Source organism: Chenopodium quinoa, unplaced genomic scaffold (genome assembly GCF_001683475.1).
Source record: "Chenopodium quinoa cultivar QQ74 unplaced genomic scaffold, ASM168347v1, whole genome shotgun sequence".
NCBI classification, from domain to species: domain Eukaryota; kingdom Viridiplantae; phylum Streptophyta; class Magnoliopsida; order Caryophyllales; family Amaranthaceae; genus Chenopodium; species Chenopodium quinoa.
Genome location: NW_018745470.1, coordinates 752,966 through 769,772, shown reverse-complemented (window position 1 = coordinate 769,772; position 16,807 = coordinate 752,966). Strand labels below are relative to the sequence as shown.

The following is a 16,807-nucleotide window of genomic DNA, read 5'->3' as shown; positions in this document are numbered from 1 at the left end:
AAGAGATTCAACTTCCTTCTCAATTGCATCCAACCTCTTTGACATCATCTCACACTCTACGCATCCACCGACATCATCGTACAACCATTTGAAAAATCCACAATCAGCCTCTTGCGATTTACACATATTAAAATACCCTAATTCATAATTACAACCCTAATGAACAAAATATTACACGTACTCATATTCATTAGATAAATTATTTAAATCCAATCTCCATACCATTTAACAAATGACGAAAGGATTTAGAAATTTTACCGGAAATTTTCCACATCCACGAAATTTCCTTCCCCTATTGTGGTTACGCTTGGTCACTGTTCGAATCTTAGAGGGAACACCACATCCACATTTCATCATGAATCCGCCAAAACTTGTAGATGAACCTCCAGAGTGTAGTGAATCCCCCATTTTTTTAATGATTTGTTTGTTTTTTTCCTTTTTGTGGTTATGTTTATAGAATTAGGTCAAGGATATAAATTGTAGTTTTGTAACTGACAACCGAAAATCAAGTGCGTTCATTTTTCAATTTTGAATTCCAATGAATTTGAAATTTTCAATTCATGATTTAACCGCGTTGCTCTTTACAAGTACTAAACTTACGATTTAGCATATTTATTATCTTGTCATTACCTATTTGTATTTAAACTAATTTTTACAAGTAAAAGTGAATTTGGGCCAAACCATGTATGAGTAAATAAAAACTACGGTTCATTTCAATAAAAACCAAGCAACTACCCATTTGTGAAAAATTATAATCTAAAAAATTGGTTGTTTCAAAAAAAAAAAAAAAATCTAAGAATTGGTAATTTCCTAAGTAGGGAACAAAATAATGGAGTTATTTCAATTTTGAACTACCGTATTAACTTTATTACAATGATAGCAGAAATTATAAACTATGAATTGGTGATGTCCAAAACATGTTATGACCATATCCAATAATTATTTAATTTGTGTTTCGCAGGTAAATCCCTATTTGATGTTTGGTAAATTCCTTTTCCATAAATACAGTTTATATTCATTCCCTAAACAAGGGGGGATTATAATTGTTAGAAACTGTCCTTTTATAATTGGTGATTGAAATGTTTTTAAATAATATTTCTAAGTTAAAAGATATCCTTTTATAATTGGTGATTGAATTAAATTTTTTTTTTTTTGACAAGATTGAATTTAATTTTTGTATGTATAGGTATAATTTAAAACAATTGGTCGCACGTTAATTTAAATTAAATAGTAATGTCCAACATAACTTAGGGGCATAGCCATTTAATATTTAAGATGCATATAATAGGTAATGTCTAATTTGTACGTATGTGAATTCCTTATGTTGAAATAAATAAAATATCAAAAGGCTAATAAACGAAAGTAGCAAGAGGAGAAAATGATAATACATATTTTTTTTATTCCACTCAATGCAAGTTACACAATTTATAGGAAACATAGTTAACAAACTAAGCCTAAGAATCAGGGGATAATCCCAAGATTAAACTACAAAAAAATAGGCTGACTAAGCTCACCACTAACGGCATACTCCTAGATAATATTAAGCATCTATAACTTATTAAAGACTAAATTCATTAAACAACTACTTCTAAAATTTAGCCACTACTAATTTTGAATCATTCAACTAACATTCCCCCTTGATTCAAAATTACTGAACTGGACTACGGACTACCAAGATACAACTTACACAACCACGACCATGAACATGCAAATACGACCTTGAGCTCGACATGCATTGACTCACGACACTCAAGGCACCACAACCACGACTTTCACGACATAACCACGACACTCGATTTTAGAAGAGCTTGGTCTCTTCTTCTTCGACCTTTTGAGCATAGCTGTTTTGTCCACCACCTTGCTCGTCCCTTTGCTTATCCCAACAACAATCTTCTTTGTGACCGTACCTCTTGCAATAATAGCATTGGACTCTACTCATGGATGAACGTTGACCTTCAAATTGATCACCACTATCATTTTCTTCACGACCACGACCGTGACCACGACCATAACCACGACCACTTCCATCACGACCTCGACTACCCTCATAATACCTTCCATTTGACATTTGTCCTTCAACTTGAAAGGCTTTTTCATCTACTTCATTCTCATGAGACTTTGAAATTCTATCTTCATGAGCTATAAGGGAACCCATTAATTCATCAAAACTATAATTAGACATGTCTTTAGACTCTTCAATTGCCGCAACAACATGATTGAAATTAGGGTTTAAACTCCTTAACACCTTACACACAACAGTTTGATCACTAATATTTTCACCAAATGATCTCATTTGGTTAACAATATTTGTACTCTAGACAAATATTCTTGCACCGACTCTTTTTCTTTCATTAATAGTGACTCAAAATTACGACGAAGGTTTTGTAATTAGACAGATATTACCTTACTATCACCCCTATACTCAGTTTTTAGGATATCCCATGCCTGCTTGGATGTCTTTGCAGATGAAATTCTAGGAAAAATATCATCATCTACTCCCGATTGAATAAAAAACAATGCCTTCGCATCCCTTTTTCGATTTTCACGCAGCTTTTGATTTGGCTCCGCCGGCGACTCCGTCGGTTCTACATACCCACACTTGACAATATCCCACAACTCTTGAGATTTGAACATTGTTTGCATTTTGATACTCCAAAGATGATATTTTTCACCTTTGAAAATTGGAATTAAGGGTTGTGTATATGCATTTGAACCATTGGTTGCCATACTTACTCAAAAAACTTACCCACAAAAATACTACAACAATCATGCACTAATAAAAATAAAATATTGACTTAATCTTTTGGTTTCACTCAAAAACAATCTCACGACACTCACGACATTTAATTTTGGTTTAGGATCGGAACCCGGATTAGCTCGGATACCATGTTGAAATAAATAAAATATCAAAAGGCTAATAAACCAAAGTAGCAAGAGGAGAAAATGATAATACATATTTTTTTTTATTCCACTCAATGCAAGTTACACAATATATAGGAAACATAGTTAACAAACTAAGCCTAAGAATCAGGGGATAATCCCAAGATTAAACTACATAAAAATAGGCTGACTAAGCTCACCACTAACGGCATACTCCTAGATAATATTAAGCATCTATAACTTATTAAAGACTAAATTCATTAAACAACTACTTCTAAAATTTAGCCACTACTAATTTTGAATCATTCAACTAACACCTTACACACAAACACGAATTGTAATTTGTTTTCAAATATTTTGGATCAAACAACGTTTCGAAGAAAAAATATACCGTTTCTTATATGTTTTTCTTGAATAACCTATATCAACGAAATAAATCAAAATTTTTTTGATCGAATACATAAATTCGATGTTTTTGCATCCGATGATTTATAATGTACAATTTTTTTCTAATTAACGCCGCTATGAATCGGGATTTTAAATCTTATTTCGTTTTCTCCATCCACGCACGAATGCTGGTCTTCTCAATCGGTTTCTTCATCGATGCACGCCTGTAACTCTTAATTTCGTTGAGAAATTCATTGATTGTTGCACAAAATTGTAGAACGTTGAAGAATGTCGATGACATTGATGAACTACGAAGAACTACGAAGAACTTTGATGAATTTTTTTTTATTTTTGTTTTATTAATTTAATATTGTTTTTTAATTTAATTAAAAACTGAATTTAATAAATAAATTTTGAAAATTATAAAATGAATTTTGGAAATACAGTTATTAAATTTTGAAAAAACAAAAAAGAATAAAAAATAAATTAAAAAAAGAAATTACCTAATTTAAGGTTTGACCATGCTTTAAAAAAAAGATAAAATCATCCAATGAGATTAAAGTATAGTGGTAGTCCATTTGAAATGGACCATAGTAGAATTTTCCTAAGGAAATTGATAAACATAGCTCTTAACATAAAAAATAAAAAAAGTAAAAAAGGAAAAGACTGAGGATAAATTAACAGTTATACCTAGGGGTGAGAAAACCGGGTACCCGGTCAAAATTTTAGGACACGGACTTGGAATTGGTTGGAACCGGATCCTAAAATTCGGATCCGGAATTGGAATTGGTTCAACTGGGTCCTAAAATATAGGAATTGGTATTGGAACCACCGGGTACCGGTTCCGGTGGGTACCCACTTATGTATGTAATTGTTCAAATATAATATACATTATAATTCTAATTGTAGTTAGGTTCATTTTTAGTGTTTAATACTTATATTTATATATGCATTAAGCTATTTGTATTTATGTTAGGTATTAATAATACTTTTTTAATTTACAAATTAGATACATTCAACATATTTTTATTATTTAAAATTTATTTAGTTTAGCATATATTAGGTAACCGAGTACCCAACCGGTTCCAGTTCCAAAAAGTTGAGATTTGGAATAGGAATTGGTTATAACTGGGTCCTTAATTTATTACCCGAAATTGGAATCACCGGGCAGTGGCGTATCCAGGAATTCCGAACTGTGGGTTCGGAATCTTAAAAAACAAACGATGCTCATATATTAATTAAATATTCAATATATAAGTTCAAATTTTTTATTACAAATTGATGGATTTAACAGTTGCAAAATAATAAATAAATAAATAAAAAATTAAAAAAATACCTACAAAAGAATTCTTCGAGTTTTATACTTTGAAAGCGTGCTAAAACATTACTACTTCTATAAATGATAAATCTATAATTATATTGCAAAAAATGAATATTACACGAAAAACAAAAATCCCAAGTCCCCAATAAACACAAATTTGACAATGAATTTTTTTTCTAATTATCAATTAAAAGACCAAGTAAAAATTTTAAATTCTAAGTTTCTAAATTCAATTTGTACGTCACAATATATCAAAACTAATTAAACAAATCAATAATTAATCTAATTATCACTAATTTACAAACAAATAAAGATTTAATAATTAAGAGGAGTAGAGGAATAAGGGGACTGTTGAAACTAATACGTGCTAAAGGATAAAAACAATAATAATATTAGATAAGTATGAAGCAAGTAAAATAAAGAACTCATAATATTTCTTCATGCTTAATTCACTAAATACAAGAGCCATATATGTAGGCTAACAAACAACAAATAATAAGCTAAAAAACTGAAAGTATAATGCCATGATTAAACCCACTAAATAAACTCATTAACTTCTAAATTCATTTGACTCTCTAACTTAACAAAATGACCAACATACTACTCCTAAAATTATTGAACCAACTATGCACTAACTCATGAAGAACAACGGAAGAAATCAAAAGGGGGAAAAAAAAAACAAAACAAAACAAAGCAAAAAAATGAGGGTGGCTGGTCTTGAACCCATGATCAAGAGGAGCCTCACTACTCTATTAGTCACTCTTTTACCAATTTACCAGAGTTACATATTTGTTTATTTACTTTACAAAAAATTATTTTAACCTTATTTTTTTCTTTTTTTAAAAAAAAAATATCAAAACTTATAATTTTTTTTCAAGAAACCTGGGGGTTCAATGAACCCCCTTGAACCCCCCCTAGATCCGCCCATGCCACAGGGTCCAATTCCTATTCTGGACTGCCGGTTCCTAACCGATTCCGGCTCTAATTTCGGATACTCGGAATTTTTGCTCACCCCTAGTTATACCTATCTACGCGTGATTTTATCATGAATTTCTAACTTAATTCTATTTTAGGAGGGATATTCAGTGCTTATTAAGGGCTATATATATTTATCATTTACTTTTGTGATGACAGATTAAACCGTTGGTAATTATATGCATTTATTAATATTTATTATTTTTTTTATTTGGTAGTGTACACTAAAATTACTCTACACCTAGATTGTGTATACAAAAACTTTGGCAAAATCCGAATAAAATTTGAATCTCTTGAAATCGGAGTTACTTTTTTTTTTTTTTTTTTCCCTTTCCTATCAGTACTATATTTAGTAGTTAGGTTAGTATTCTGCTTAATGTATGTAGTTGTGTTTTACTTTACGCAGCAAAAAATTAAGACAGCTAATCACCCTAATGTAGCATAAAATCATGCTATCTTAGGTTAGTATTCTGCCTAATGTAGTTATGTTTTCGTAGGTTAGTATAAATAACGTGCTAGAGTGAGTAGTTGAGTAATAGCTACTACTTTCCAACACTTCTCATCACATTCTGCTTTCTTTTCTGTTGCCTTAGTAAGTTGCTCTACTTTTTTCTCTGTTTTTCTAATTTGAAAGAAAGTGGAGGCAACGCCTTGACTAAATTACTTAATCACTAAAATTACTACAACATGATTAAAATCCATTGATAAGATGTTCATAGTGTTTGTGTTCAAGTACGATTAATTAATTATTGTATTATATTAATCTTAACAAGTTTGATCTTTCATTTTCATGAAATTGTATCAGTAAAGTATCAAAAAGCAAAATATAAAATGGCCGAGGTACGAGCACAGGACGATCTTCTGTTGTTGATGGAGGACAAACAACTACGAAAGCTTGCAAAAGTACTGAGGAATCAGGAAGAGCCACTCAGTCAAAGCATCAAATCGGAGCCTGATCGAGCCAAGTACCTCGAAGAATGCAACAATGCTTACGACATTGTTGTCACACTGCTACAAACAAGTACTGATTTACGCGACAAGCATGAGGCAACAAGGGACACTGACAAGGTGAAGGCGAACATAGCAACAGATATTCAAGATTATGTCAAGTATGGTGTAAACATGGGCCTGCAGTGTATTCAGAACTGTGGTATGCGAGTGACTGTCGTCGAAAGCCTTAAGACACACTTCGACGACATGGCTACTGAACTTAATACGGTTGATTCCAGGGGTGTCAATGATATAGAAGGTTTTGCTGAGGAAGTGTCTTATTACAAGACATCTATGTTTGAATATGTTACAAACTTGCGAAGTGGCACGTCTCGTGCTCACTCTAAGGCTTACTCTGATGCTCTCAAGCTAGAGGGCATTGAGTTTCCAAATCTTGTTAGCAGGTACAACAATCCAGATCCAGCCCTTTGATAACATGTTGTTTCTCTATAACTACAATAATTGTTGACGTGTTTATACAGTACTAGTTAATATAAGTATCTATTTTTCTTGACATAAATATAAAATTCAGGCACAAGAACAAGCTTGGATATAAAGATGAATTTGAATTTTTGGAAGAAGACCAAAAGCTTGAGGTAACTACTACTTCGAATAATATATTTGTATTTGTTTAAAATATTTTGATTAATTTGCTACTAGTTCTGTTGAACAACAGAGAATATATTGTCTTTTATTTGGCACTAATCAAGTGGTCAATAATTTAAATGTATTTTCACATATTTTCATATGCGATTGGCCACTGTGGCTGGATGGGGTTACTCAGTCGGTCAGGGATTACTCGAGGATACTTAGTCAGGGATTGTGTAACCGGGGTTACAGTCAAATTAACAACTTGTTCGTTTGTTTGATTTAGTTCTACTGATATAGATCAACATGATTCCATCAAACAGGTATACAACAGCATCATAGTAGAATCAGGGCGCGCAAAGATCCCAACCATGTACAAGAGGAGCAAGCCTCCAGGCGCAACAGCAGGTGGGGTTGCGACGATGGCAGTAACTGCAGGCATAATGGCGTGGGACATCTTCACAGCTGAGCACAAGCTTGAGTCTGCGTTAAACAGCGCCGTGTCAGTGCTTTCAGGAGCAGTCTCATATGCTGTAAATGTGGCTGTTAGCTCTGCAGTAGGAACTGTAGTAGCAAATGCACAATTAGGTGTTCTGATGGTTTCGATGGCTGGGTTCGTGGTTGGTGCTGTGGTCGGCATTCTCTTTGCTGCCGCGACTGGTGCGATTCTTAAACTCATTTTAGGGACTGGTGGTAAAGTGCCGCCGAACTTGGATGATCTCAAGTTTTATTCAGCTACTATGCCTAATGGTATGGCCATTGCAAATGAGATCTCACACGACAGTTGAATTAGTTTTAATTCAACGATGTACGGTCCATATGCTGAGTGATAAATGCAACTCTCCTATAAATAAATAAATGTATGCAAGTTAATGTGATTTCTGGATTATTGCTAAATTATGTCTCTTATGTACTGGTGTATGTTTATTTCACAATAAAATTGAAGGTAAACGTTGTGTTGTTGATTCAGATCTCAACTTAATTTTGCTTTCTAATTTGGTCAGATCTCAACTTAATTTTCTGATCTATTCTATTCGTCTAATTTGACTAATTTTGACCATGTATGTACGCTTATCTTTGTTAGGTAATACTTCCTCCGTTTTATTTTGTTAGTCCCATATATTATTTTGGCGTTTCAAAATGATCCATATTGAATATTTCCTAACATAATTATAAGGCGAATAATTTTCATAATTCATGAACAATTAATGTAATTGGGTGTTTAAAGAATCAAATAATTTTGATTGGTTAATGTATGTGTTAGTGGATTGCTGACATGGCAAATAAAGTTATTCTAATTTGATCATATCTTAACTTTATTATTATTTTTTTTTTATCAAATCTGAGATAACTTTAAAAAAAAAAAAATTTAAAAGTAATTTCAGGTGAACTCAATTATAATCTAAGTATCACCATAAAAAATATAATCTAAGTGTCATGGTATAACTGGGGTGACTTAGGTGCTTTTGATTGCAGACATATTAAACAAATCCCTAGTCCATTGCATGCCTACTTGCCTAGACAATAAGAAGTTCATATCAAAATAACATGAATTTTATAAACTTGGGCTACAATGAAATGATTGATGTTGAATATAAATTACAAAGAAAACAAAATAAAAAAAATGCAAGTATAAAATAACATGTACTTATTTTAATATAACATATATTTCCTCAGTTTTTTTAGTTGACATCTTTCACCACGCTTGCCAATGCATGTTTTTAACGATTAATATTTCTAATTATCAACATCATAAAATCATAAAAAGTGGATATTAATAAAATATATATTGTAACGATTCAAAAAAGATCCCACATGAATTTGTTCTATCATATCTATAAACCACAAAAACGAGTCAAGCCGCATTGTGTGAATAGTGTGAAAGTCAAACAGTGTCAACTAAAACAACGAAAAAAGTATATAAATTAAAATAATATAAAGTTAACATCAAAATAACATAAATTTTATTAACCCGGAATACCTTATGCATGGTACTCCAACTCCAAGAGTAATATAGAAATTGCACTTATTTTACTTGTTCCATTATAATTTTACATGGTGATTTAAGGGAGTCAAAATGCAAAGATAAAGATGGGCCTCGGAATTTGAGACCTAATGCAAGAAAAGGTAAAGAGAAATAATAATTTATCAAAAATGAATATGGTAGGTAGATTAGTACGCTCAAAATAAATTAATAAATAAATAAAGTAAAATGGGATTGAATTGAGGTTGATAACATGTATGGTTACTTCACCATTCTTATAATATATACGTTGTAGAAATTAGAGAGAAAAGGTTACTTTATTTGGCTAGTCACATCATGTGGTCATAAATTATCATGGAAATTATTTTATTAATGTTATAGAAGGTATTTATTGAGTGTTACATATAGGGGTTATTTCATCAGTGTTGTAATGTTGTAAGAGTTACTTGATTAGCATTATAGGGGGTTACTCGGTCATTCTTGTAGGGATTACTCGATCAGTGTTATAGGGGCTACGTTGTTTTTTTTTTTTTACAAATGGTCACATGGTGTGATCAACAGCACACAAAACGTGTTGTACTTTATTCTCATAGACTCGATAGGTATTTATAGCTAGATACAACCTAGATTAGGCAACTATCATTGCGGTAGCTGGTTACAACAAAATTATAAAGCAGGATAATAAGATGAGAGTGACCGATAGTTAAAGTGGTTAGAGCTCTCCTCCCGATTTTAGGTGATCCTGGAATTGATTCTCATCACTCGATCTTGTGGCTTTCAAAACAGCAACAATATATATATATATATATATATATATATATATATATATATATATATATATATATATATATATATATATATATATATATATATTACCACTAGATTATAGTATTATCATTATCATAACATACAATAATTTAGCAAAAACTTTTGTATACACCCGGTTTACACTAATTTTACTGTACATCGAGCAGTATAAGGGTAACTTTTACCTAATTTTAGGGTAACTTTTTGCCTTTTTTTGGGTAACTTTTAACATAATACAATTTTTATATAAATAGACAATAAGAAAAGTTTAATAATGGTAATTTAATTACATTTAATCACAAATAATTGATTTTAGTCATTTAAAATGTGATTCTTTACTAATAATTTTTATTTGTATTGGATTACTTTTATGCATATTAGGGTAACTATTGGATTATTTTAGGGGTCTATCTTTATAGTGGATGTGCAATAATTATTGTACACCCGATTTTTTTAAAAGTTTGTGATTTAGCAAACCACTAAAGCACGTTCACTATTCTTGTCTAAATTCTAAAGTTACATTCAGATAAGAAACCCTATACCATTTTGATGTTTGTAACTTGTTGAGCCTATGAAAAAACCCACATGTAAGTGAAAGTGTTGTCCCACATTAAAAAGAGTATAAAAGAGAAGAGAAATATTGGAATGTGTATCCCACATTGAAGACAAGAGAAAGTCGTGTCCACTTTATAACTCTAAGGGGCTACTTCCCTCCACTACTACATTTTTTATCTATTGCAACCCCCAAATCCGTTGCATTAGGCGTCAAAATCCGTGGCATTAGGCCTAATGCAACGGCCATGTACCGTGGCATCTGCTGGCGTTGCAGTAGGTCTAATGCAACGACATATGACACCTAATGCCACAGCTCCACTGATCCGTGGCAATAGACCAATACCTATTGCAACGGCATAACTTATCCGTGGCAATAGAGTACTGACTAATAATTATGATGAAATTGAACCTATTGCAACGGATGAAGCTAATTAATACAATGATAGGAGTACGTATCTACTGCAACGGATTGATCATTGGGTTTTTTTTCTTTTTTTTTTTGTTGGGATGAAATGGTAATATAATATTAATTAGTCGGTACAAATCTAAATATACTAACATAAACAAATTAAAGTATCATTTATATATAATAATTATAATGCAAAATACGTACATTACAAAATATTACTTGCCTATTATTGGTATGACATACCCTACTAATAATAAATAAAAGTTAGATAATTAATTTGATCGTCCAAAGTACAAATTGTCAACATATATATAAGCCGAAATATCCAAATCTTCACAAAGCCGGAACTTGAATAAGAGTCGCCAACATATATGCACCATTTGTTAGATGGCTAGTCACTATACTTCCACTCCATTTCACTCCCCATGCACCTACACGTAAAATTGAAAAAAATAAAAGAAATATAATTAAACTAAATTATAAATTATAATAGACCAAGCCCACAATCAGCATAGCTCAGATTATGGTTGTTTAAAAGATGGCAGCAAATAATTTTTTTTTTTACACAAAAAAGAAAATATTATTAATTTATAGTGGCAGTAGCCACATTAATTACCAAAAGATAAGCATTCCAAGTCTGAAAAACAAAATAGCACCCCGGAATATAACAAAGTACTAGCTAAATAACCAACAAGAAATAGAACTAAGTAGTAGTCAAAGGTATTCTGGAATCAAAAGCACCGATTCATGCACTGTAGGTGAACTAATTAAGTTGCCACCATTATTTCTGGAAGGGGCACAGTAGGAAAATTGTTAGAAGTGTGCACCTAAGAGAAGCTAAAAACTGTAAGTCTGTAAAGATGCCAAAATTTATACCAAGAATTTCCTTATCATTCTTCTCCCATCAATAAAAAAAAAAAAAAAAAAATAAAAATAAAAAAATAAAAAAAATCAATACGGTGCAGAAAATTAATGCCCCCGTACATTGCTTAAATTAATGCGCCTGATTATGACCAAAAAAAGTAACAGGGACAACCCAGCTAACCGTCCATGAAAACGAGTCTAGTGCCTCTCCATTAGCACAGCACAAGGACACACATAAGGAGATAACAATATAGATGTAGAAAAAGTTGCATGCAAACAATACTTTCATTCATTTACATCAATTATCTCACTACACATAATAAAGGCACCACCTGAACTAACTGAGGTACCAAGACGGAATAAGAGGTAAGAGCAGTCAAGAATTAAACACCAGAACTAACTCACTAAGAGGTAAGAGCAGTCAAGAACTGCAACCTCATTTAAGCAATACACAAATTCAGCATGCAACCTTGCAAGGAGTCAAAAAACTGTAACAGCTTTGTTCATGTGACACTTTTTACATTTATGCTTTTAGAGAAAATCGCAGCCATAGTAAACAACAGATTAGCCAGAACCAAGCTGAAGAGAGAAATTATACCTTCTCAAGAATAGCCGACTAGTCATCTGTGTGAAATTTACCCATATACTTTAACATCTCTATTTTCATGTGACACTCAGCAACAATTACTCACAGCCATTGAAAGTGTTAATTAAACTCTACCTGTGCTTGTAGATCATGCTGGTTGTGCATTTTTTAGCAAATTCTTCTTCCCCGAGCTCAGCTTCATCACAGGCTATCTCTTCCCTGCAATTTACACCTTATCAAATCTCCAAAATTCATATTCATGGTATGTAGAAATTGTCACAATCGATAGAATAAACACTAGCATAGAAGAAAGTAGAAACAAGGCTAAGAATTGCTAGGTAGAGAATTTTCTAATGTCCCTGACTTTGCTACATGTATCATACACCACGAGAACGATGCTAAAGAGATGAATCAATGAGTAGGAGAAATTTAAGGGAGGAATTATACTCCTATGAGCTAGTAGATAAGTAAATGTAAGCCGACAAAACCACCGCAAAAATTATTTAATAGAGCTATTATACAAATATAACAGGTTATCAACTTCACTAAGAGAAAGAAAGTAACAACAAAAAGGTAAATATGCAAGATTTACTTCATTATCCCCTTTACTACTGCAGTATAAGGCCCTAGACCCTAGATCAACACAAACCAAGGTATTCAACAAATAATAAGTTAGCTTGGACAAGATACTCATAACTAGATCAGTATTTAGTGATTCTGAAGTACAGAAAGGGCAACAAAAAAAAGAAAAAGAAAACTCACTTAGCCATTTATTCACATAATCACATATGAAGTACAAGGCAAGGTCATTGACTTCCCTGGTATCTTCTTCTAACCACACCCGTTTCCTCTTTATATTTCTTTATTTCTTTGTGTTTTTTGCATTTAGCCAAAAAATGAATCTCAAAGCGTGGGGAAATAGAGTACACTAATATATATATATATATATATATATATATATATATATATATATATATATATATATATATATATATATATATATATATATATATATATATATATATACAAAATCTAAGGAAGAGAAGATCACAAAAACCAGAAATCTCCTTCCACCTAATTGCAGCATCCTATGCAATAGTTTGAATATTATGTGTTGTGGCTAATGTTTCAACCACCTCCACAATGCAGTCCCTATCAATAAGCATAAAAACTGAATTAAATACTTCGTATGTACTAAATACAAAATATAAAATTGTCTAGTTATGAAATCTGAAACTAAAAGATAGCAGAGAAATGGCACACAAAATCCAATTATTAAAAGCTTATGGACATATTCCATATCATTGATATCAATTATAAAATCATTACACGATTATAGTTTCAAGAGAATAAAACATAACATTTGTGTTAATAATTGACAATGGTAATTATGCTCTACATGTACTAAGAATTATATCAAACAGTTATACCTCATAACTTTTTATGCACAACCCTTTGAGTTATAGAAGGGCAACTAGGTGCAAACATTATGCTTACACAAACCAATAAAAGGGATTTCAACCAATCCAAATTCCATCCATTACAACTAAGATTAATTTTTGGCAAGTTTAATCATTTGGAAAATTGGAATGCTTTCAGAAGAAAAAACACAAAAACTAGGACCTAAGTTTGAAGAGTTGACAAGCTTTTATGATATATAAATTATAAAAGCATAAATTGCCTCCAAAGCTAAGTTATCAATACTGACACCAAACCACTAGCAATCCTTGACACCCTCTAGAACCATCCAACTCATCGCCAAAGCCACCTGATTACATCAACATCTTCTCACATCCCCTACAATACCCCACAGAGCATAACCACCATATTTAGGCCACCGGACGCCAAGTTTAAGCACTGCCACTCTATACCATCAAATGACCTACAAGACCCACTACCTTCACCAAGCACAGATTGACAAACCCCTTCACTCACCCTGTAGAGACTATTGCGCACACCTCCTGCACCCACTCATACCACTATAGACATCTCATGTATTTGGCAGACAGGACTTAAGATACACTATATAACTATGTAAGAAACTTCGAGAGAGGGCTTAGGATATACCTTCTCAAACCAAATTAGTTTAATTAGAGACAGTTAAATGGCAGCACAAGATCTGATTCTACAACTGTAGAGCAAAAAAGATTACCAGATCATTATGAATTTACAGAATAGAGAAAACAACAATACGTACAAGTATAGAGGTGTAGCAATAACTAATTTAAGAGCTAAAACCAATAACACAGTACAATATCAAACTATTTCCAAAGCTTTGCAAAATCAAATTCCAAGGGATCGGAATTGCAAAATCAGGCTGAAATCTTACTTGAACATTGACAAACACTTCATTAATTTTTAGCTTAAAGAGAGAAGAGGGAAAGAATACCGTGCATGTGGTAGTGAGGAGAGGAGTGGTAGTCTTAAATCTCTTCTCAGCTATAATCCAAAATCCTAGAAATCGAAGCACCGTAATGGATACCGCGACCATCGTCACCACCACCATCACCTCCATAAACCCTAGAATACGATAGTCGATGATGATTACAAATCAATTACAAATCCTTTTTTATAAATCAATTACCTAAAATCAAAAATATGAATATAAAACAAAAGCCAAGAGGCAAACCCTAGATTGTAAAATCGATAGTCGGTGATGATTTATAAGAAAAAAAAAAGTACCCGAGAAGCTTATTCAATGGAGAACAAAAGGCCCAAAAGCCATTTCAGAGAAGAGCTTAATGTACGGCTTCAATGGAGAATTCAAAATACAACTTGAATGTAAAGGATTCAGAGTACTGCTTCATTGGACCAGAGAGGAAAGGATTCAGAGTACTACGTGCTTCAATGGACTTCAAAATTGGAGGAATCCCTAACCAAATGAATTGAAGAAGGGGAATTTGGAGTTTTTTTTAATTTGGAGATAAAAAAAACCGTGGGGGTTAAAATATTTGGATACTTTAATTTAGAATTTCAAAATTTTGGGTATAAAATACGGAGGGAAAGAAAAAAATATTAAAACTTTAGCAGCCGTTGTGTTAGCTCTACGGTATATGAGGGACCGTTGCAGTAGATATGATATATAATTGACTATTGTATTAGTTAACCCTACCGTTGCAATAGGCTATCTATTGCGACGACATTGAATAGGGCGTTGCAATAGCTCATTTTTTGGCGTTGCATTTGATAAAAAATGTAGTAGTGCTCATTGTCATATGGTTTTGAGGTGGAAGGTCCTTGGTCTTATAAAGTGGACGGTTGTGACGGGTGTGTCTCAAACCCGTTTATCATAACTACACCTTACAAGATCAATGATTATATCTGTCAATAAATAAAGATCAATGATTATTATAATGTTTATGGGCAAAATTTTCTACTTAAAATAATGTATAATCATGATGAGTTTTACTTCCTTGTCATCTAATTACATGCCGGGTTTTGTAAGATTTATTTGAATATATATTATCAGATAAAGTAATTACAGCTATAATTAGTTTTATAGAAAGATAAATAGAAAGAATACTAACTGAGTAATGCTCTTCAAACATTACGATTGAAAATTAGTAAAGGATAATACTTCGTATATTTAAGATATATTTTTATATTTTTACTAATACACTATATGTGGTCCCTTTTTTCTTTGCAATTAATTTTATGAACCTAAATCTGAAAATAGTGACAAAAGCTATTTGGTTCAAATAATTATAGAATCATTTGTAATAGGATCCCTATATTCTAATCGGATCTTTTGCAATCACAACCACCACCACTGCAAGTGACTAGAATTCTTTTTTTTATCACTCCATATTTAAAAAACCAAATTAATGGTACGGTAACGTTTAAAATAGATAACCCTGCCTAGTTGGAGGAATCATATCCAAAATGACATCTATTTTGGACAGTCCCACCTAGCGAAGTGGTTCAACATGTCTCCACCTAATTTGTAGCCATAGTAATATTTGAATATTTTTTGAATGTTGCATCGTTGATATCCTGATATTTAGTACAACCTCTGTTCTTTTATACTTACAACATATCTTTTTTAGCGTGTTATTTGAAAAGTGGTAAACGGGTAAATTAAACTACAAAGTATAAAATTTATAGCATAGTTATTTATTACTCAGTACTTTTTTCTTATCAGTAGTAAAAATTTATCAATTAATTTGTCTATTTACCTAGTCTAATATCTCTTTTAAAGTACGTGTTAAAGTGGTGTGTTGCAAGTAAATAAAAACGGAAAAAGTATTAATTAAATGTCACTTATTTAATAGATAAAAATGGGTATAAAAAATTAAATAAGCAATAAAAAAAAAAACATTTTTCTATTGTTTAGAGAGCCACAAGAATAAGTGATGAGAATCAACAAACCTAAAATCCATTGAAACTGAAAGGAAAGCTTTAACCAACAAAGCAATCCCTCACTCTCTTGTAGTAATGTTGAATCATCAGTTACTTATTATT

General features: G+C 32.0%; 1 protein-coding gene and 1 long non-coding RNA gene across 3 annotated transcripts; one reads left to right on the top strand and one right to left on the bottom strand.

The window, feature by feature from the left end:
* Positions 1 to 5,986: 5,986 nt before the first annotated feature.
* On the top strand, positions 5,987 to 8,110 carry LOC110715085. 2 transcript variants are annotated; one of them, XM_021893665.1, is made up of 4 exons: positions 5,987 to 6,155; positions 6,374 to 6,957; positions 7,086 to 7,149; positions 7,465 to 8,110. In XM_021893665.1, exons 2-4 carry the CDS (start codon positions 6,395 to 6,397, stop codon positions 7,927 to 7,929), a joined length of 1,092 nt encoding a protein of 363 aa, XP_021749357.1. In that variant the 5' UTR covers positions 5,987 to 6,155; positions 6,374 to 6,394; the 3' UTR covers positions 7,930 to 8,110. The 2 variants fall into 2 exon arrangements, with proteins under 2 accessions (XP_021749357.1, XP_021749356.1); XM_021893664.1 differs by having other exon boundaries at positions 5,993 to 6,155; positions 6,369 to 6,957.
* Positions 8,111 to 10,818: 2,708 nt separating this feature from the next.
* Positions 10,819 to 15,250, bottom strand: LOC110715100. The gene is made up of 3 exons (XR_002510215.1): positions 14,736 to 15,250; positions 13,421 to 13,498; positions 10,819 to 12,565 (listed from the first exon to the last, which is right to left on the bottom strand). It is a non-coding gene; the product is annotated as an uncharacterized LOC110715100 (long non-coding RNA).
* Between the last annotated feature and the right edge of the window lie 1,557 nt (positions 15,251 to 16,807).

Bases quoted from the DNA above. Each gene is read 5' to 3' on its own strand.
- LOC110715085 (XM_021893665.1), top strand. From the start codon at position 6,395: ATGGCCGAGGTACGAGCACAGGACGATCTTCTGTTGTTGATGGAGGAC. The intron at 6,958-7,085 runs GTACAACAATCC...TATAAAATTCAG, and splicing joins TTTCCAAATCTTGTTAGCAG to GCACAAGAACAAGCTTGGAT. The intron at 7,150-7,464 runs GTAACTACTACT...TCCATCAAACAG, and splicing joins AAGAAGACCAAAAGCTTGAG to GTATACAACAGCATCATAGT.